The 22,141-nt window shown below is 35.9% G+C and overlaps 1 protein-coding gene across 1 annotated transcript in view; it reads right to left on the reverse strand.

Annotated features, from left to right (window-relative positions):
- Positions 1-22,141, reverse strand: part of LOC104259212 (guanine nucleotide-binding protein G(q) subunit alpha) — a 139,540-nt gene that overhangs the window by 21,320 nt on the left and 96,079 nt on the right. The window contains exons 3-5 of the mRNA XM_059834140.1: positions 18,321-18,475; positions 5,958-6,086; positions 4,852-4,981 (exon numbers count right to left, since the gene is read on the reverse strand). Of these exons, the coding sequence (XP_059690123.1) occupies positions 4,852-4,981; positions 5,958-6,086; positions 18,321-18,475 (414 nt within the window). The remainder of the gene's footprint in view (positions 1-4,851; positions 4,982-5,957; positions 6,087-18,320; positions 18,476-22,141) is intronic.

Here is a 22,141-nt window from a genome sequence, read left to right on the forward strand (position 1 = left end):
TCATTCATCAATGAAAAGAAATTGCTTAACAAGTAAAATAATGAAAAAAACATTATTTTCCTAAGGCACAAGGATACATATATAAGATATTTGTACATATGTAGCCTACATAGTCTGTATTTATAATGCTGGGCATTAGTGCAATTCTTTACTCAAAAGTCAAAGCGGAAGGAATATTAGTTGTAAATATTTGCAACATCTCTCTCCAATCCTGTTAAAACGTCACATTTACAATTGTATTTCTATTTTTTTTAAAACCAAAATGTATCAGCTCTGACCAAAATAATCTAAACTGGCATTTCCCCCCCAATTTATTTTGTGCAATGGATGTTCAGAATACTCATATTGATTTAATTCTAAAAATTATCTTTTATCAATGAATAATTTATGTTGTCCAATGCCTCTGTAGCTTTGCAGCCTCTGATGATACCTCAGGAAAGACAGTATTTGCTTTTTGATAGTTTAGAAAATTTCAAAATTTCACTCAGTCTATTAATCCATTAATTTAGCTGAACCAAGGAAATTGTATCCTATCTTTTGTGTTTTTCCTCTGGGAACACAGAAAAAGAAAGATCTCTACCTATAAAAAGCCCACATTTTCATAACTGCCATAGACCTATACAAGCTATATGAAACCATATATGCCTTAAGACTTTTAGTGTGTTATTGCAGAAGAAAAATATGTACAAGCATCAATAAATACCACCCTTTATTTTGCCATTTCCAAGTACTTAACAAGCTCTGCAAAGATAATGAAAATCTGTTTTTTATGAAACCAGATTTTACAGGTACACTGTGATGTCTCTAGTCCTTCCTTAACTGCAAGTGGTTACTGGTTCTCTTAGAAAGCTGGAACTCGTTTTTGCATTTATTGCACCAAGAACATGAGATTTTATATGTTTAGAAGAGCTACCTGTGATGTATATTTAAATGTAGCATAACCTGGAATATGGATTAATATACTTTATCTAGAAAAAATCCTTTATTTAAGAAAACAAGTTGATTTAAAAATGGAAAAAGTTCTAAGCTATGCTTTTTGATAAAACTGCAAATTTCTCCACATCTGCTGGTATAATTCAGAGCAAAAGCCTGACCTAGAGGACACAATACATCATAAATTAATTTACTAGAGAGATGACTCCTTCATTTTTTATCTGACCTCTAATTCTGTCAGACTTTTCTGAAAAAGTGAAAAGGTCAAACATCTGATAATTTCACTTATATCATGTTCTCCTTCGTCACGTCATATCAGAATGAGGGACGATTTACTTAATTTACAGTACTATTAATGTATTTAGTATATTATGTCCTCGGGATCAAATGTTGTCCTCATTTCCACCAATGAATCTAGACAGACTTACTGTTTTATTAAGGGCAGAATTTGGAACAATTAGCTCTCTCCTTTAACATGTATTTAAGAAGAGAAAGGCATTTCAAAACTGTACCTCATCTGAAATTTTTGAAAGATATGTTTAAATATATTGTCCTTACCAATTCTTCTCCTCTTGTATTTGTGCACCAAAATCAGATGCTTAGTTATGTATAATCTAGACACATAATTAAGAAAGGAGAGATGACATTGTTTCTGAGTATTGCCTATTAGAGGAATCATAGTTAAAATACAGTTGGGCAGCCATGCGTTCTTTTCTTCAGGATTAAAGCCCCCAACTCTTTAGCTGCAGATCTTTGTCATGGAAGTACAATTTCATGGATGGATCATTTAAGAGTCTTCCTACACAGGACTCTGAATAAACAGGCAGTCTGAACTCGTCTTTATTTTCTTTGTATGATGTCCCCTTACAGCGTAGCTATAATATATTCCTCAGAACTTTCAATACTTAACTCCTCCAAGGGCATGAAGACAGAAACAGTTCCCAGCTCAATTCCACATATACCCAGTAAGTAAAATCCCTTGAGAGACACTAGCAAAGCCTCTCAACTCAGTATAGCCTCATCTGATTTATAATCCAAATGTATTTCTCTTGAATAAGCTAAACAAGGGAAAAAATGGATTCACAACTGAGAGTCTATCAGGCACTACACTTTGAAATAAAAATCTAGAGTCTTAAGGGCTCTAAACCAGTTTCATAATGATGAAGGGTCATATAAACACACATGCACCGAATGGCAAATAATAATTCTTACAGATTTATGTTTACTTATGAAAAAATGTATTAACTAAAAAGAATCCCACAGATGATTAAAAAGTATGGGGTTTTTTTGTAAAAATACACTACGGGGAAAAACACTTCAGGCAATAACATGCAGTGGACTAATTAGAAAAAGAAAGTAGGCCATCTTACAAAAATCATACTGTTTAATCAGGCCATGAAAGCAATGCAAAGGGAGTAGCAGAACACTACAAGTTGTTGAGTCAGATCTTTTAATTTCATAAGAGGCACACAGATCAAAGAAGGATTAGATTCTATCATAGTATCACACTGATGGCATACATACGAAGAAAGTAGGGCATTTACACACACTCTCTCACTTTGGTGGTAAAATTTCAATACTGTTTCACAATTTAAAGTTAAGTGCAAGAAAGCATCTCTTGGCTGACTACCGAAGTCTCCAAGTTAAATTACTGTCTTCCCTACAGAGCCTGTGACACCCCCAATGAAGAACAAAAATTATTTTTGGGGGTAAATTTCTTAATTCAAGCTGTGAACTAACACATTTAAAACTTTTTCCCACATTTCTGCCACACCCACATTCAGACAAACCATGCTTTGCTTTATGCAGAATAAATGAACCCATTCTTCTCCCAAGCGTTCTGGGACTGCAATGTTTAGAGAGAGAGGGGAGGGAAAAGCAAAGGAAAAAAGCAGTGCTCTGGTATATCAACAAAATCTAGACAGACAAGCTACAGCTTGTTGAAAGCCAAAATTAAGCTGCCCAGATGGGTGCTTAGCTCTAAGACAATCTGGATCCATCCCAGAGCTAGAGTAACACAGGCCTAAGGCTGCTGGAAAGCACTACTAGGGTATGTATATTTGACTCGAAAACAAAAACTGGTTTGAATTAAAGTTATGAACATATTTTAAACTGAAAGACAAAAAGGTTCAGAAGTTTTCCAGTGCTGTTAATAAGAAACAGAAATAGTTTAGCAGCAAGGTGGAAGAACCATCATGAGACTATGAGGAGTTTTAAGCTTTTGCCTCCACAAAATGTTTCAAAAGTGAAAACTTGAAAAATCGAAACAGCTTTATGAGTAAAGTGATCTTTTTCACAATAGTTGAAAAGTAGTTATAGAAAAGGTATCACAACTTTAGGCATCAGTTCAGTCATTGAAGAGCCCAAAATATAAAGAAAATCTTCAGTCAGACATTCTATTCAGCTCACAACACATGAACCCTTTTAGCTTACGAGAACACAGAGCAAGATTATACTCCAAATGATACAGCCTACGAAGGTGTTGATCTGTCTTCTATAGTAGGGATGATCTAAGTCATGATCTGCACACTGAAGTTATCTGACAAACCACAGCAAGGGTCTGAGCAAGCCACCTAACTAGAACAGGATACACTTAATAGGGAACCAGAATCTGGAAAACCTCTTCCTGTTCCTATGAGACAGTTCCTACGAGAACTTCTCCCTATGAGAAAGACAGTATGAAAACACAGTGATAAATAGCTAACATCAGGAAGTTTGGAATTCGATTATTTTGGAAAGTTAGAATACCATGTGCAAATTATCATAACTGATTTTTTCTTTATGTGATTTCCAATAAATTTTGTTTTAAATTGTATAATTAAAACACTTAATATTTCTGTGTTGACTTTGTGGCTACAAAAAAATAATACAAACAGAAAAAGACAGAACCAGACATTTCTGGCTTAGGTTGAAATAAACCAAGTCTGACTGAGTTCTCTTTTTATCTACATGTCTAGCTCCCAAAATTACAAGAGATTAAGTTGGTGCAGATTACAACATCATTTTTGTAAATTCAGCTTGGAATGATATAGTTGATTATATAACTAACATAACAATATTTTTATTTTACAGAAAGACTATAAATGTAAAAGCTTTCAGAGCTCCCAGACTTTATTAAAAAATGAATCCTGAAGAAAGTTCAGCATACAAACATGAATGTCCAGGCACACCTGTTTTACCTTGTTATGTCAGCCACTCTCTTAAACAATTAACTCAACATGTATGCAGCCATGAAGAACAATCAAATATTTTCTTTTTTTCACCTAACTTTTGTAAGTATGTGTTAAAAGACTTGCATAGGACATTTCCAATGTGTAACTCATAAATGTTTGATGAATAACTTGAAACAGTCCCCAGGAAAGACAAAAAAATCTAAACATTAAATAATCTCTCTACTCTGTAAAACTGCATTCAGAATACTGGATACTATGTATCCATAGTACTCCACAAAGTAGAGCTTGGCCCCCTCAGCTCTACTTTCTTATTTCTGTTATTTTTTGAAATAAAATTACAATGTACATCCTATGCTTTAAGTCAATGGAATGAAGTTTAGTACTTTAGGGTCTGTTCTAGCAAATAACCTATAAATTTTTTCTTCATTTCCACAGCTTACTTTTGTGGCTCTGCTACAGAATGCTAACTGCACAGATAGCTACACTAAGAATATTTCTCTATGTTCAACTGTATTACCCTTCAACACAAAATAGGTAGGTTTCTTTGTATCCTCCATGGAGCGAATCAGCTTTGCCACATTTGAAGACTGATCCCCTCCTCCCCTTTTGATCCCTGTAGTGCTTCTCACTGCACTGAGTGCAGTTGTGCCTGACTGCTCGTAGATGCATTTGGAACACACCTGCAACTGGACAAGTGAAGTTACATTTTTTTTAAAACTGGTGCTTTTTACTGATGCATGCTTACCTCATTGTCTGACTCCACAAGCACTTGATCATATTCACTAAGAGCTACTAGAAACATGATAGATGTGACATTTTCAAAGCAATGTATCCATTTTCTTCTTTCTGATCGTTGGCCTCCTACATCCACCATTCTGCAAAATTAACATCCACATCAACTCCATTAATACCTTAACAGATAAACACACAAGGACACACACAATGACAAAATTCAATAATTTAGTTGGAAACACAGTTTGGTTTGTTTTTCTTAATGATTTTTCCCATTGATACTTAATGGAATCTGTTGTTAAGTAGACAGTTAATCATATTTGCTTTCAACTCTGATGTATTTTCTGTATTTAAACTATTGTCAGTATCAAAACCCTCAGATTTCTGAGATACGAAGGTCTTCTGAACCATGATTCGGCAATGTATGCCCTGTGTATTCAACAGAAACAGACGTCAACGTAATAGACTTGGTGGTCTGCCTTTTTCCCCCCAAATTACCAGAGTCAAAATTCCCAGCTTGTTAAAGCTGCCCCATTTTAAGAGGACAAAAAGAATACAGTAAGTAGCTACTAAAATTTTTAATAGACAAAATTAAAACTCAAATCTGCTCGCAGTGTATTCCCACTTCAAGCTGTGTCTCAGTGTAACTAAACACAGGTGTCTAACTTGCAATTGCGTGGTTATTTTTTAAACAACTGTGCTTGCACTCAAGTAGGGTGATTTCTCTCTAAAGGAGAGTAATTTCTCTCCCAAAATTAACTACACAAGTGATACTACTTTGTATCCCATAATTTACATGAATTACGAGGACACATGATTGTATTTTCAGATTATTATTCATAGTGAAACTTTGATATACTATTGAAAAGATTCATTGCAGGTTTTCTATCAGTAATAACTACCTTCAGAAGAAGACAAACCTAATTGTCTTTCATCCTCTAACATCAGCTCCTTATTATATGTGGACAATTACATGAAAATATGATAAGCAAGCTCAGATTTTAAAAAAAAGGAATAATTGCTTTTTATGGTCTTTTAACCAATATCCTATACATGGTATTACTAATGTAAAAGGAAACAAAAGAAACAAAGCAAGTGGGTGTTAAAACTTTTTTCTACCTGAAAATGACGCTTTGTAAGTCGAATGGATATTCAATGATCCCTGTTGTTGGGACTCGAACTCTGAGCACATCTTGCTGAGTTGGCAGATAGGTGGAATCTGCTATGCGGTCCAAGTCGTTAAGATAGCTACAGACAGGGAGAAACAACAGGAATGCAAGACAGTGACACCATCATCCCACTGAGGAAAAGAGAAAGGAAGACTTGGGAATGGAAATGGCCTGTGGGATAGGAAGAAGTACAACAGAAAAAAAGCATTATCGGCATAAAAGAGGGGACAAAGTATAAAAATGTGTTCCATCCTCCCTTCCTGTACACTTTCATAACGTCATGTAAATTCTACAGAAGGCTAGAATAATTATTCTGGGTTTTTTTCATACAAGTTGCTTGGCTTTCATATGTAAACTTAATAAAAATTCAAAATTTTCAATTACATTAATTCTAGGCAATTTAGAGACAATATTATAAAATGTGTGAGAAATATAAAATTGCACAGTTTTATTTGAATATATAATGTATTTCTTGATATTCATTCTGCAGTGTCTACACAGATATATGGATAGACAAACATGAATCTCCCAAGGAACAGTGAACTTCTATAGAATAGATCATTATCACTTATAAAATGATAGGAGGATAAATGGTACTGTTTGCAGATTAAATAAAAAAAAAATTAAAAAAAAAGGAAAAACCCATCCACTGACAAAAAACTCTCTGGACCTTGTTATCAGAAGGCAGCACTGATTATTTAGTGGGATCTCTGGCACCTGAAAGTCCTGCATTCACACTGAAACTTCAGATTAAGTTAATAAGCCCGCAGTACGTGAAATGCAGCCCAGTATGTTAGCAAATAACCTGAAATCACTATAAAATTACTTGTAAAGGTTCATTAACTACAACACAAAACTCTTCTGCTATTGCTTAATGGTGGGTTTCAACCGTAAAGCATCAATGTACTGGAGGTTTTAATTGATTCTCATAAAACAGATGCTTCAAAAAAGAAGTGTACCAATGTGTGTGTGATAGTCTGTTTGGGTCCAGGAGCTGGACATCTCATGAAATAGGTGCACCAGGCAACTTGGGCTCTCCCCATAGCAGATGTATGGGAGAAAGACTGCTGCAGAAAATGAAGTTCTTGGGCTTTTGGTTACTTCCCAGCACAGGAATGACCTAGAGTTAACCACCGAGACAATAAATTAACCTACAGAGGCTCTCCTTCATTCTAAGGGAGGAGAGCAATGGTCTTGTAATTTATCAAATTATGATGAAGTATCACTACGCTCTGAACATGTTCTTTTCCTTGTAGTTATCAGTGAAGGTCCTCATTTTAAATAAAATGACACAAGAAATAATTAGACGACTTCTAGATGCTCTACATGATTTCTTAATGAAATAGTGAGAGCCAGGTATTGTGAACAATGACAGAAACAAAGCAGTTTGATTACTACCTTACAGCAAAAATACAGAAGAATTAATTTGTTAAGTCTGGGAGGGAGCCAAAAACATTATCAAATCCTCCTCACTATGATTTTATTCCTAAAAGATTAATCCGAGAGTAAACATTGAATGTGAGAAATTTACTCATAGTTAGAAAGATGTATTGAACCATGTGTCTCAGATAATGCAGAAGCTACTACTCTGAAAACATTTTCTGAGAACACTGATTAGTTTCTGCCAATAAGAAAAAGGCTTGAGAGTCTGAGCACTTCATCTGCCCTCAGATGTTTTACACAAAAAGCAGAATGGACAAGCACATCATGAATTTGTTAGTGAAAATAAAAAGTGTAAGTGAACGCAATCCATAACCACCACAATAAGAAACTGACAGAGACCCTGAACTAGCTTCTTTGTCCCTCCCACCCCCAGGTTTGTGACTGTATTTTGAAAGGGTACAAAGAAGCATTGTGGGTCATTACATGCTACAGTGGTATTCATGAGAGCCAAATTTTAACTGAATAAATTGGTAGGTGGCCCATTTACACAACTGTCTTGCTGCATTCCTTTGGCAAGCTTCAGCTGTGGTCTCCAACATAACCCTGGTTACTGCTCCTCTGCACCATCAGCACGGTGGATGTTTTATTAAGATACGCTGTAATGCACATGTGGCTGGTTTTAGAAAGGCAATAATGCAAAGGGATATTATTAAATAGTTAAATCTCATTTGTGTTAATGGAAACCATTAAACAGTCAAATAAATATTTTTTTGTCCTAACACAAATCACTGATGTCATTAAGTTCCAGAAGCATTAATTTATCCTTAAACAATACTTATCTTTTCCTCATTCTCATTCAGTTCTGTGCAAGTTCTGCTCATTCAATTACTAAACAGCAACCTTATAACTTATTTCACCCGTAGCACCTTACAGAGCCTATACAGTCCATAGAAGAGTCCTTATGCATCCGTATGGCGTCCTATTTCTTTCCCTAGATTTCTTCACTTAACAGATCGAAGGATGTTGGGCTTTCTAAGAAGTGTCCTAAATTATACATTCAAAACCAGCAAGAGTACCTCACAGAAAAAAAAAAAAATCAGATAGCATGCACAAAATCCTTTAAAAAGAAATTCTTTGTGATACTGACAAATCATAACCAGAATCTACAGTCCAACAAAAGCATTTTAGAATACATCCTGCATTTTTTGTTTTAGAATAATGACATTTAGCCCCTAACACTTTTCCTTCTAAATTAGAAGTTAATAAACAAACATATTACTGTATCCATTTATTTAAATTAAAAAGTCCCAGTTCTTTGTTGCACAACCTTACTTTTAAATCTTTTATTACTGCTATTTTCATGCTGTGAGCATGCAGCAAATAGTCAGTTAAATTCTTTTTAAGTAGAAAAAAATCTTTTTAAGTTTTGATTTGTTGTTGATTTTTTTTTTAACAGAGACATCTCTGCTGAAGAATTACTTGTGCTGGAATTCAGATTTTAATGAAGTTTGTGCCTTGTTGCTCTGAAGCAAAGGAGTAGATATTTTCTGCTACTGACTGTAACAGTTCTGCAGATCAATTACATGTATATATGTAACATCACATTCTGCTATCAACTTCAAGGGGATTAAACATGTTTCTGAAAATCAGACTGAAAGCTTTGCCTGCAGCAGCAACGCAAAGTTCTCTTCAAGATACTCTAAAATCACTAAAAAATCCTTAAGTCTCCCTTAAAATTCATGTAACCTCTAAAACAAAGTAACACAATAATTAAAAAATTTATTATCTTTGGGTGAGAATGTGTATCACTGGGATTGACATGAGGGTCTTTCTTTTCCATTGTACCCACTGATTTATATCACATCTGAACATTTTTTATATATTGCAGAAATGAATCGTCTCTCTTTGGTTGGGTGCAATTTTCCTAAAATGCCAGTGGGAGCAAATCAACACATGCTCAATACATTATCATGACTTTTGTATTAATTGCATAACATTACACTTCTATGTCCATAGTACTACACAGACAAAACCCAAGACATTTTCTCTTGTCAATGCACAGCAATAGATTTTTGCATTGCATTAGGAGGGGTGGGGTGACAGTCTGATTTTTCTGAATTACTAATTTGTTGGGTTGCCTCACTATTTCAAAATGCTGAGAGGGAATATGTAAATGAATACAGATTACTATTTACAGAAAAAGAAAAGACAACTGGAATACCACTAATATTTAAAGACATATTACCAGCATACACAAATTACTATAGCTGTTCCTGTAACGTTGAAAATTTAGAATTTCATTTATTTGGTTTATTGTAGTTTAATTCACTGCCACAATAATTATATTTTCAAATCTTCCTTGTATCAAAAGGATTAGAAATTTAATTTTTTTTTCCCCACATGAAAGCTGGGGTTTAAAGAAATTCTCTGATCAACAGGGCAATGCAGCATTGTGTGCATAGGCTTTAAGCATCCTATAGCTTATTAAACTAACAATTTATTTATTTTTAAACTAATTTAGCAAGCAGCAACTTTATAAAAACATCAAAATGTGCTAGCTAATGCCAATTCTTTTCCACCTTCAACTATGCTGGCTCAAGCCTCACTCCAGCTGCACCTCTGCCCATCCCCAACTGCCAGCTCTTTTGCTTGTGCAATGGCTTGATAACACATTTCTGTCAAAATGGTTTGGAATAGTTAAGAAACACTATTGAAATTGTTCAAATTAAGCTAGTGTATTTGATGGATACAGCCTGGGGTGTGGGTAGTCCATAAGCTCCAGCAGGAAAGCAGGGTGGAGTTACTTCCTCCCCTGGCTTATCTGCAACCAGAAGAGGACTTAAGAAGCCAGGGCTGTGTGAAATGTCTCAACTCTCTGAATTCAGATGGGCTAGGAGTAAAAGAAAATGAAGAATTTCATTGATTTTTTTGTATAACTGCTTATTAAAAAACTGATTCACCATGGCTTTAAAGCACTTACCTAATGCAGCCCTAAACAAAGTACTGACAAATACATCACTCACCTGGGCAAACAAATCCTGCGCACATACAAAAAATTTAAGCACGTAAGAGATATGCACAGGGTATTTTAGGATAAGTGCCTACACACAAATACTGCGATCAGCCTTTGCAATGCAACTAACTTTTCAACGTATACTAGAAATCGCTACACATGCACTCTTGCAAACAAACCACAGGACGTCATAAACATGAACTTCCACAAAAAGAGTGTTGCTAACAGCTGTGCAAACCAGATGTTTCTTCCATTTACTAATTTCAAATTTTAAAATCATAATAACAATATGGATATTGGAAATAATCTGGCAGCTGTCCTGAGGACTAGTCCAAAAGCGGGTAACCACCAGCATTACCATGAGGAATTCAGTTGTATGGGTAGCAGCAACTGCGCAAGCCATTTAGGTCTCAACTACACGGCACTCTGAGTTTATTTTTACCACCTGCTAAGAGATGTCTTACTTTGATGAGACACAGTGTCGCTATATGGCCTCTCACCCAAACAGTACCTACTCAGCTAGGCATTATACAATGGAACAAAAAAGGGAAAATTGCATAAAAATTACTTTAAAAAAAAAGCCAAACCACATATGTCTGAGTAAATTTATAGTACAGACCAAGTTTAAAAAGCTAATTATACCTGTAATTAGTTTTGTAAAAATGAATTTCAGTGGCTGCTGAGGTAATTTTCCAGGGAGTTGCTATAGCAACAGGCAGAAGGTGCATTACCAAGGCGATGCATGTGTAATGAGCTGCTGGCAGTGGCCCTCCCTTGAGGTCAGAAGAAACTGCCACCGTCTCTCAGCACGCTTGTCATCTGCATGCTGACCAGAAGTGGAGGAAGCATTTGTTTCCCAGTCAGCACCGAGAAACAAGTACTTACTTTTAATGCACTTTACAACCCCTATGACAAGGTCCAAGCCTGCAGCCAGCTTCAGGGAAACTGCCAGGCTATGGAGGTGCTAACTATGCTCTTGAAAGAAAGCACGTTTCAAAGGTACTGTTTATCCACATTTCAAAATAAACAGCAGGAGTGGGATCATGCGAGTTGACTGACTGGCTCTGTACTTTCCTACATGCCTTTGCCATACAGAAATCAGGAAAAGAAGTGAGACTCCTAACCTTAATAAACAGACCAGAGTTGTTTTAATGAATAACCTTCTTCAAGAAGTTAAATATAACCCCCATCACCATAAACAGGTAGGTCAACATTAAGCCTTAATTCATGTCCCAGAGGTACATCACCTAATAAAGACAGTCCATCAGAATTTATTTGAATTCACTTTCAGTGAATGACATCTTGAAGCACCTTCAACATGAAGAAACACAGCGCAGGCACTTCAAACAAACACCCACCTCCAGCCATGAGCTACTATTTTCCAGCATCTTTGAGGTCAGATTTTTGTTGCAACTGATCAGGTGATAAAGTAGCATTTTCTCAGGAATAATTCCTTAAGATCAATTTCTGTAACTTTAAACTAAGTTTAGTGTCTAGCCTAACTAATCAAGAGAAGGCATTAAAGAATGGGCAAAGGCAGAAAAGCTACAGCCTTCATCTATCTATAACACTCATTTCCCTTTCTGAGATTAAAAATGAGATTGCTGTATTCATCAGTACTGCCTAATAACTCTTCCCAAACTCAGCAGGCAAAACTGATGTAGCAAGATCCTGAATTAATATTCAGTAGCACACTAATAAACCCTGTGCTTAGGAGTCTGCCTGCGAGACCTTGTGAGCACAGGAGAAGTCCCTGGGGAGCAGAGTGCCCCTGAAATGCACTCCTGAGGAGAAGGGATCTCCCTGGCACCACATCAGCAACACTCCAAGAGAAATCTCTAAAACAAAACCAAACATGTTGAGATAGAGGTAATTATTGGCACTGATAAAAGGTCAGTCTAAAACCAGTGAAGATGACTTGTTACCACTCAGCCAACAAACAACGTGACTGTTTGCTAATCTATATGGGGAGAGTAAGAGCAGAGGGGAAGAGGGAAGGAACAAACCCCAAGAAACTCTATGAAATTTGTTGTTTAACAGAAAGTTTGTTTCAGTGTAACCACAGCTACGAAAGCAAGGCTTACCAGCAACATTTCATATGCAAATGCTTTCACTCTGTTCAACCACATGTAAGACAGATACTGCATGGCTGACTTTTTCCATGTATGATGGTAAGCATAAACACTGACATCTTTTCAACCCTAAAGCTCTCAGGTTTAACACAAAAGAAAAAAGTATTTTCCTTGAAGTTAGTTCATAGGTATGACCCTCTACAAAATGCTCTCTCATACACATACAGTGGCAGTGCAAGTGAAAATAAAACCCTAACCAAAGTCTATAACTAAGGCTAATTAGGCAAACTTCTAATAAGACTTGATATGTATCTCTGTCCTTTGGAGCCTGGCTATTCTGGAATAGGGTGGGGCTACCCTCCATACTATTATTGGGGTTTGGTGTGGTTTTTTGGGGTTGGAGTTTTTTTGTTTGTTTTGCAAAACTCTGAACTGGCTGATGAGACTACCCCAAACTAGCACTAATTTTGACCATGTGCTGGAAAACAAGCTTTGAAAGGGAAAAGCCTTTTTCTGCATTTTTGAAAACGCATGCAACTTGCTTGTATTTCAACTCCACATATGCAAAATGTTGAAGTTGCTTTAGCAGAATTTTTCCTACCTCACAAGAACTGCCAGAATAAGTAACACAAGTGTTGCTGACATGCAGCAGGCACAGTAAATGGAATCAATTTGCAGTGTACAAACACGAGCTGTGAACAAAGCTAAGTGTAAACAAGTACTGGCCACGTTTTCAGAATTTCTGTAGAGGTTTGCATTTCTGAGCCTCTACACCACTGGTGAAAAGTTGAGGCACGTTTACCAGTTCCAACAACTATCTAATCTTCATCTGAAGTAAACACAGTGAACCTAAGATCTTTGCAGTGAGGTAGGAAGAAGTCTGCACTGTGTACTTTTTATGCTTATCCCACCCAAATCCTATCTAGCTCTCTCAATTTCCTACATGGCTAAAAGCCAACCTTAGCAAAGGCTAAAAAAAGCAAGTCATGAAATAAAAAAAAGCTTTTGCAAACTTTTCTTAATAGGAAATGTGGTTTAAAAATTATACAGATATTAAAAACATGTTCAGTAGTGCATGAAAAAAAGGATTCTGAAAGAAATACATGCTATATACTGCTTTATATAACCCCACTACCCTTCCTGAATTTCCCTAGTTTAGTTGCATAACCTTCCGTTTTTCCATAGGATGCACTGCTTTGGTAAGCAGCAGATTTCATGTCCCATCTTTCTTCAGACCTTCCTTTTATATTTGGGGACTATATCTAAGGTGTAAGATAGGGTTAGCATGGTTCTGCTGCAAGTACTTGATCTTAATCTTCAGACTTTCAATTTTATTTGCTGTTTTTATCTTACTGCAAACCTTACACAAGTAAGGCTGTGTAAACTGTGAATACATAAAAGCACAATCTACCATTCTGCAACACAAATTGCCCCCAAATATAGCTTTAGAACCTTCAAATGCTTTTTTACAAATGAAGGGAAGAAAGAGTCAATGAACAGTATTAAAATACTTATTAAATAATGATGTGCTTATGTATCTTACAAATTATGAGTATATGGTTTTCTCACCCCCAACAAATGACTGTTACACAGATACCACATAGATAGCTCTTTGTAATTTGCTATACCAGTGTCAGCCACATAGCAGGTCTCAATTCGAGACAATATTAGATCTTCTGAAAGGCTCACACAGACCCATGATGCCCTAAGAATGCCCTACAGCTTTATGAAACAAAAGAATGCATGTTCTGATTGCTAGAGGCAATACCAGCAAATGGAGTAAACTGCTGTAGTAAAAACTTAAGATTCATACACAGATCTTTCCCCTTGTGTGCCCCTAAGCACATCCTATTTAGCACACAGTAATTCCACTGAAATGCACCTGTTTCTGCAGTGGAACATGGAAGCAAAATGTTATTTTTAATGGACAGGTATGAAGGAATTAGTTGTTCAGCTGAAGTTATGAAAAACTTCAAACTGAGATGGAATACTGTCATACAAAAATTACTAGATGACTAAAGCACTACAATTCATGCAATGGTTTCACAAAAGGTGAAACATGAACTTTAACGAGCAGCCATCATTAGGATTCATCTCTCTCTTCCCTGTTAACAATCAGTGATATTCTGAAGATGTCCTCAGGGTCACGCTCTGGAGCTCTTACTACATGGTGAAATACTGGAATCTGCATTTCTGTACTAACTGTCCAGCTAACTCAACTGACATGATCCCAGGTGTATGCGTGGCTATATAGCTGTAGGAACTAAGTTGTTAAAGGTGATACGAAATGCAGAAACAAAAGCCTGAAGGACTCTAATGTATGAATAAGAATACCGTGGTATGTATGACTAATAAAGCGATGCATTAAATTGTAACAAAGTGGGGTATTAAATGCCCACTGGCATAGCTAACACAGCGGGGTAGGAACCTGAAGGAAAACTGTATTTAATTATCTGATGTGTTAGATAATACAGCCATGGAAGGGACACTAAACAGGTATCCTCAGTGTTTGTGTGGCAACTAGAAAGTCCTTGGTTGGAGGCACACAATGACGTAATACTTCCATTTCATGGGGCCAGAGAAAGATGAAGTGTTTCAGCAAGGTTCTAGGACACTTTCCAGTTCTAAACACTTCCTACTTCTTCTTCATGAAGTGAAAGCCCTTAGTGTCATATTGGGGAAAAATGGTGATGAATCTCCACAAATTCTAGTTGCAACCCAAATTCTGCAAGTTGTCACATAAATGTGAAATGTTACTTATGACAACTGTCTCTCTTACTGACAACAATAAGACTGTTGCCTTTCCTTTCTTCAGGCTTTCAAAAGCCATGATGTAATCAGACTGTTGACTGGTAACCTGTTTACATCTGGGTTAAGGTCTTGACACCCTCTACAGTACATACTGAATGATCTCATCTCACACAGCTATTACTTAAGGCAATCCACAGTGTGGTGTTGGTTTACATCTGTCTCACACTGTGAACAGTATCTTAAAGGGAAGTGGTTTAGTGGTAAGTAAGTGGCTAAGTCACCCTGTAATGTATATGGGAAGTGAATAATCTCAGCTAACCTGATGTACTCTTGACTTTACCACAGAGAAGTCTAGAAATTGATTTTAATAACAACATCAACACCCAACCTTTGGAGCATCCAGTGGCACGGGAAGAAAATTCAGTGTATTTGCTGAGCCTCCAAGAGGTTCAAATCAACTCCCACGATGCAGGAAATTTTCTTTCTTAGACCCTACCCTCACCTCTTTTGGTAAACACACTTCTGATGTATTCTTCCAGGGTAGTCGCAGTGGGTATAAAAACATCAGAAGTGTAGCTAACAATGACAGAACAGGACAAAAGATGACAGAAAGTGAAAGTATAGAAATATACAGGATGTATTAGAAACGAGAAACAGAATTTCGAATAAAAGGAACAGAAAATACAGAGGAAGAGATGTAGAAAGACAATGTATAATAACATTAACAAGCAAAAAAAAGCAATGCAAGGAACAGACTGAAAATACTACTACTATGAAAACACAGGGGAAAACTATTGAGAAGATGAGAGGCTCATGCAAGGGATGCAAGAAGATATTGACATATTGACACATATGCTTACAAGAGATCTGGTGGACAACAAACGATTTTGGTTGATACATCAAGTCAGAAGAAATTACTAAGACTCATGAAGTCAATAGGCACTGGGTGCTTATTTCTGTCTTACTGCCTTGTGAATCCCAGCAGTAAGTTTTAAGCATTTTGTCTTCTTGCTTTGTGACAGGGATTTAAAGCTAACAAATTCTCTTTGGGTGCTTTATTGCTAAACATACACACTGTATTTTTGAAACACTATTTCTTTGGTTTCTGCTAATTACTTTTACTGGACTTACATACCTGAAAAAACTCCAATTGCAAGCATAAATATAAAAGAGGCTCTTCCAAAGACTCATATACAGTGATTCACAATTCTAATTTAAAACAGATTTTGTAGAAATCCATAGTATGAACTACAATAAAGTCACCAAATCTGCAAAAATGGATGTTAAATTGCTAAGCATGTTGAGCTTGAAAAAGAACCAGCCAACTAGTACATTTACCTTTTGCAAGGCAAGGTACTAGCAATTTGCTTCTATAGCTACTTAACGAATTATTCCTTACTATTTTTAATGCTATGCAAAAGATCCACTATGGTGACAATTTCATTAGAACTAAGTCAAAACTATGGTGTTCAGCACAATCTGATCTGAAGTAGCATCAGATGATTATTTCCTACTTTGGAGAGTAAGTAATTCTATTTTTATCCTCTAAGGCAAGCACATGAAATACATACATTTATTTAAACTTTAAAAACAGTAACACATCTGTTGTGGAAACAAAGTTAGGACCTACAAATACAAGAAATTCAAAGTATAAGAAAAGCTCTGCTTCACCTTCTACTTATGCTTACTGCTCATTTCAGTATGGAAACAATATGAAAGTATATTGTCAGTAACTTGTCTCTGCAATTTTCTTTGGACTATTTATGCACCCTAAAGTTTTTCACTTTATGTAATATTCTATCTGTTTTCTTACCACTAAAACCAAAACACAGTATGGCATCTTTGGGGACAGTGAGAGTCCAAACAATACAAGAGATACCACTGTGCTTTGCACCACTCTGCACCAGAATATGCATACACAAATGATAAAAGTGACAGATTGGGAAGGTAACCAGCTCCACAGGACAGCAAAATGCATAGGGCAACAGGAACCCTATGTATGAGGCAAATATAGCAGAATAAAATGGTGTGGTGATAGCATCAGAGCAAATCTGAGGAGACCTATGTCATGCATCTGCAGCTCTTCAGCTGCCTAAATAGCATGAGCAAGATAATAATAAGTTTGTCTTGACTAAATCACATAAAAAGTGTTGTGCTAGATAAGAATCCTCAGACTACTGTGCAGATAAATGCCAACCCAGACCTCTCATGTCTATAGCCCTGTTCCAATGAGTTTAATGGGAGCTTCATGGTGCCTTTCTGTTCCTCTGTGCTTTCCTCAGTGAGAGGCTTCCATTCACGTACACCTGACAAATGGAGACTGGAATGATACCATCAGAATAATTTTTATAGCTAACACAAAAATTCATGTGGAGACCACAGAGGTTTTTGCCACAGCTATAATAACTAACTATGCTGTATTTTTTAATGTTGGTCAACAACAAAAGGTCATCATCCCTTACCGTCATCCATTTCTTTGACAACAGATGAGAAATTTTATCTGCTCTATACGCTACCTTACTCAAAAGTAACTGAATTTCATGGTGTCAATCTTCAGGCAGTCCTCAGATTCCAATATTAAATTCCACAGTGCTATTTTATCAGATTCCTGCCCCAAGAAACTAAAGGCATAACATTTCAGACATAGTTTAGTCACATATGCATTTTTATTATTGTTGATCTATAACAAACAGCGTTTAATTTAAAGTGCTTTTCCTGTTGCCTTCCTGGCAGCGATGTTCTTTAAAGTTTAGGCTTTGTGTCCAGCTTGCATTGGTGAGTGTATGTCAGAGACGAGTAAGGGCTTGAACAGGTATAACAAAAGAAAACAAAAACATCAGCGATTAACTATCCCTAGTTAGAATCTTACTTTAAGACTTCAAATGGTCACAGACTGTCATTCTGTGAAACAAACAGAGATATAATCCTAAACTAGATGTACTCCACACCTTAAAGTATCCTCAGGTATGTTTGCGCTGCATATGCACACAAACATGTTCACACACATACAGTATAAGAAGCTAAAAAGTAAACAATTACTTTGTTAGAAACAGAAACTTATGTATCTGGTTGTTTGTAGCCACCATGTACTTACTATTTAGTTGAATCTGATAATTGATACTCCCGTCGTCTATCATAACACTCCTGAATTCCAGGGTCATTCCATAAGCTTCTTATTGCATCTACATATGGGTTCTCAAAAGTTGACACCTTCTCTACGTCGACTTCTCGAACTAACTGTGCATGAGCCTAATTCAAGACAAACAAAACAGTAGAATTTACTTCATTTTCTATGTTTGCAGATAGCTTATACACAGTGAACATGATTAACAGGAATAATTTTTCATATTGGCCGTATCACCAACATGTATATGCAATTTGAAAAATCAAGTACCACGAGGAAGGTTGTGAAGACGGAAAAAAGAGATAGCCATTATAGGGAGAGTTCCAGAAATGAGGAATAACAGAAAAAAACTTCACTTTTTTAATGGAAAGTATATAGATCTCAACATAGATCAGCATATTATTTACCTTTCATGCTAAAAGACACTGTTAAACAGAATCCCTACCATGCATTTTACCAACTGAACCACTGATTAGCAACTGAACCTGGGACACTTGGACAACATAAAGACAGAAAAGACAGTAAAATCCCAAAATATTCAAAGATGGGTATTTAACCAAAATCTGTATTCACATCAACAAACTTAGTGATGGTGTAGGAAGGAAACAGTAATGTTGATTTACTGGGGAAGGCGTTAAAATAAACGGTGAATGAGTAAGAATCAATAAAAGTACTAAGTAAAGTATGAATGAGTGATGATATGGTGTGTTCAAGCAAAGACAAATAGTGCTAAATATGATATTATGACAGAAAGTTAATTAATAAATGTACATATGGGCCCTTATTTCAGACTATACTTACTCCAATCCAGTATTATTTAGATGAAATGGATGAAGCATTCACATGAAAATTTGTATTTAATTAAGTTAATTTTAAAGAAAGCTTTCATTTTTAATTTTTCAGGTACAATCTTATAGTACATAAAACATGCTTTTTAAATGATGACTAGTTAACCACCAAAGATTTAGACTCTGATGGTAGGTGAGAGAATGGAAAGGAGGGAGGGAATTTGTCTTTCAGAGAGATTCGTAAAACAAGTTCTTAAATGCTACCACAAACGTAACAGAAGTTACTACTAAAAAAGAAAAGCAAGATTATTAGAAATTGTCTCTAGTTTCAATTTGTACTATACATGGAGATTCTTAAGAAGTAATGTCTAAAATTTGAAGATGCTAATAGGAAATAATCCCTAAATAAATCCATCACCCTCCTAAATACTTAAAATATGGTTAAAGCCTATGGAGTCAGAACTACCAAAGAAGTACAACAGAACAATTTCTGATTTGTCCTGGAAGTATTATGTACACATTTCAGTAACAAATACATGAATGTATGTATCTGTGTAGAGTTATATACACATGCAAACTTCCACACACACAGACATAGGGAAGACAACAGATGAAAACTTGGTCAAGCAAAAAACCTGAGGGATTCAACTCTCATATCTAGTCTGCATTTGAGGTGAGGACACAAACCTATTTCCATTTTAAATTAGGTGAAGGTATACTGAAAGGAGTGTTCTTGCTATTTTTTAATAAATTTATCCTCTGTTTACACAGATACAATCACCACCCCCCTTTTTAGACAGTCCAGGAGAATGATGCTACTGCTCATTACTTAACAAAATATTATACCTGCAACTGTTGTTTACTCAAGAGGAAATCAAAACCTCCAAGTTCGATGTGAAAAATGTGTGTCTTAGAGATAAGGAGAACATATGTTCTCTGTTATCAGAACCCAAATCTCCAAAGTTCTAACAAAGGATATTTTGTTCTGGATTATGTCCACGCATCCCCAAAATGTCTGAACAAATCATGAAGGGTCCCTACCTCCTCACAGCAAATAACAAGAAATGGTACTTTACCAAACACAAACCAACGTTCTTGTGAAACAGGGTTGTTTTGGTCTTTTTAAAATTATCTTATATCTTATCAAGCTCAGTTCTGTATTCTATTGCCCTTGTGTGCTTCCAACAGAATGATGCCCCGAATATTTTCCCACAGCTTGTGACAAACTGATAAAAGAATATATTCAGATAGTGATATTTTTTTTCTTTTGTAGTTGAGCTCTGAAATTATGGCCAACTGATATCAAAATGCTAACAGAGCTAAAAGACTAACTTACTATTCAAAAGCTTTCATCTAAAATCCGTCGTAACTGAAGTATTTCTCCAACAGTTCCCTAAACATTCTCTAACAGGTGCTCAAGTATTCTACATTGGTAGACAAATTCTGAAAAGGTAATGACTTTTTTCAGCTACCTATCTAGACTCATTACTACAAAGTTGTCCAAGATCTTGCATTGTTTTATTTATCAGTTTTGTATGTTCTGTCATACAATTAATATGACTTTGCGTTATGTGACAAAACTTACAAAATAAACTATGATATAGGCCAAAAAGTTGGCATCCATCAAAAAATTGATTCAACTTTTTAAAAAGAAACAGCATTTCCTCAGTGAACACTGCTTCTGCTTCCCTGGGGTTTGCTTGGGCAGACACATGACAGCGGGTACCCTATTGATATACAGCTCTTCATATCAGTGCTGCTTCTCTTAAAAAAGTAATGCCCCTTCACATAGATTTCAAATCTTTATTAATTCTCAGCTGTGCCTTCTTGTTCCCAGAGGTACTACACTTCCCTGTAGACAACAATTTTTCTTTCTTTGAGAGTCTTTGTCAGGCAACATCTTTCACTGGCTTCTAATTTCTAGTGGCAGAGACAGAGATGAAAATACAGGATCTCATCTATTGGCTTAATTTTTCTCTCAATTGCCCTGGTACAAATCAAAAATAATTCTAGTGAAACCCTGTGAGATGGAGAAGCATAAATTTAATGCAGAAGAATAAATCATGCATGATGTGTGGTGTCACTACTGCCAATTACTGGCTTTAGTTTCCTTCCATGAATATAAATAGCAAATTCGGAACATACGTAACTTTTGATGTTAGCATTCAAACATGAAAAAAATCTAAGGACTTGTCATTAATCCAGCTTATGCAACCATAAATGTTATTGAATACTTCGTAGTCTTTACTAATCCTTTCACTTTACCCAAAAATCAACATTATCAGGGGGTACAAAAAGAAAAAAGTCAAGCTTGTTGCCCCTGAGAAAACTGTACTTTCTTAGACTTCTGTCTTTTGGGACACCAGTAATTGTTATCAAAGCATTAAAACAAACAAACAAACAAAAAAATCCCAAAACAACAGATAAAACTGAAGGATTCTGTAAGTACCACCAAATTCAAACTGGTCATTAAGATGTAACTACTAGTTCAGCTGTAATGTTCCACAAACAAAATCTAGATGGTATAGATAACTGTTCAGTCCAATACACTTTTGACATCAGCAGTCAACATTTTCCATGGCCACCCGGGAATATAAGAATACTTGCAACAACTTCCACATTATTTGCCAGAATCTTATAAACACTCATTCAACTCTTCTAAGCAAATCACATCTCTCCTAAATTCAAGAGCTGCTTCACTGATTTCTACAAGCATTTTAAAAATGATCCCAGAATAAGAAAACTGGCATTTTTGAAAACAGTATTGGATTCTGAAAGCAGGAAATCTGAGCCTGAGGAGACAACAAAATAGCTGTCATTTCTCCTTCTTCATTCCCCTCAGAACTACGGACAGTGTGAAAAACTAATTCTGAGCTTGAATAGTGTTACAGTTTTATGCTGGCCTTTCTGGCAATACTTTTTTGGCCAAAACCCATTAATAATAAGTATATTTTTTTATTACAATGACTTGTAATCTACAAGTGTGGTTCATACAAATAGCTT

Source organism: Gavia stellata, chromosome Z, assembly GCF_030936135.1.
Source record: "Gavia stellata isolate bGavSte3 chromosome Z, bGavSte3.hap2, whole genome shotgun sequence".
Lineage (NCBI taxonomy): Eukaryota > Metazoa > Chordata > Aves > Gaviiformes > Gaviidae > Gavia > Gavia stellata.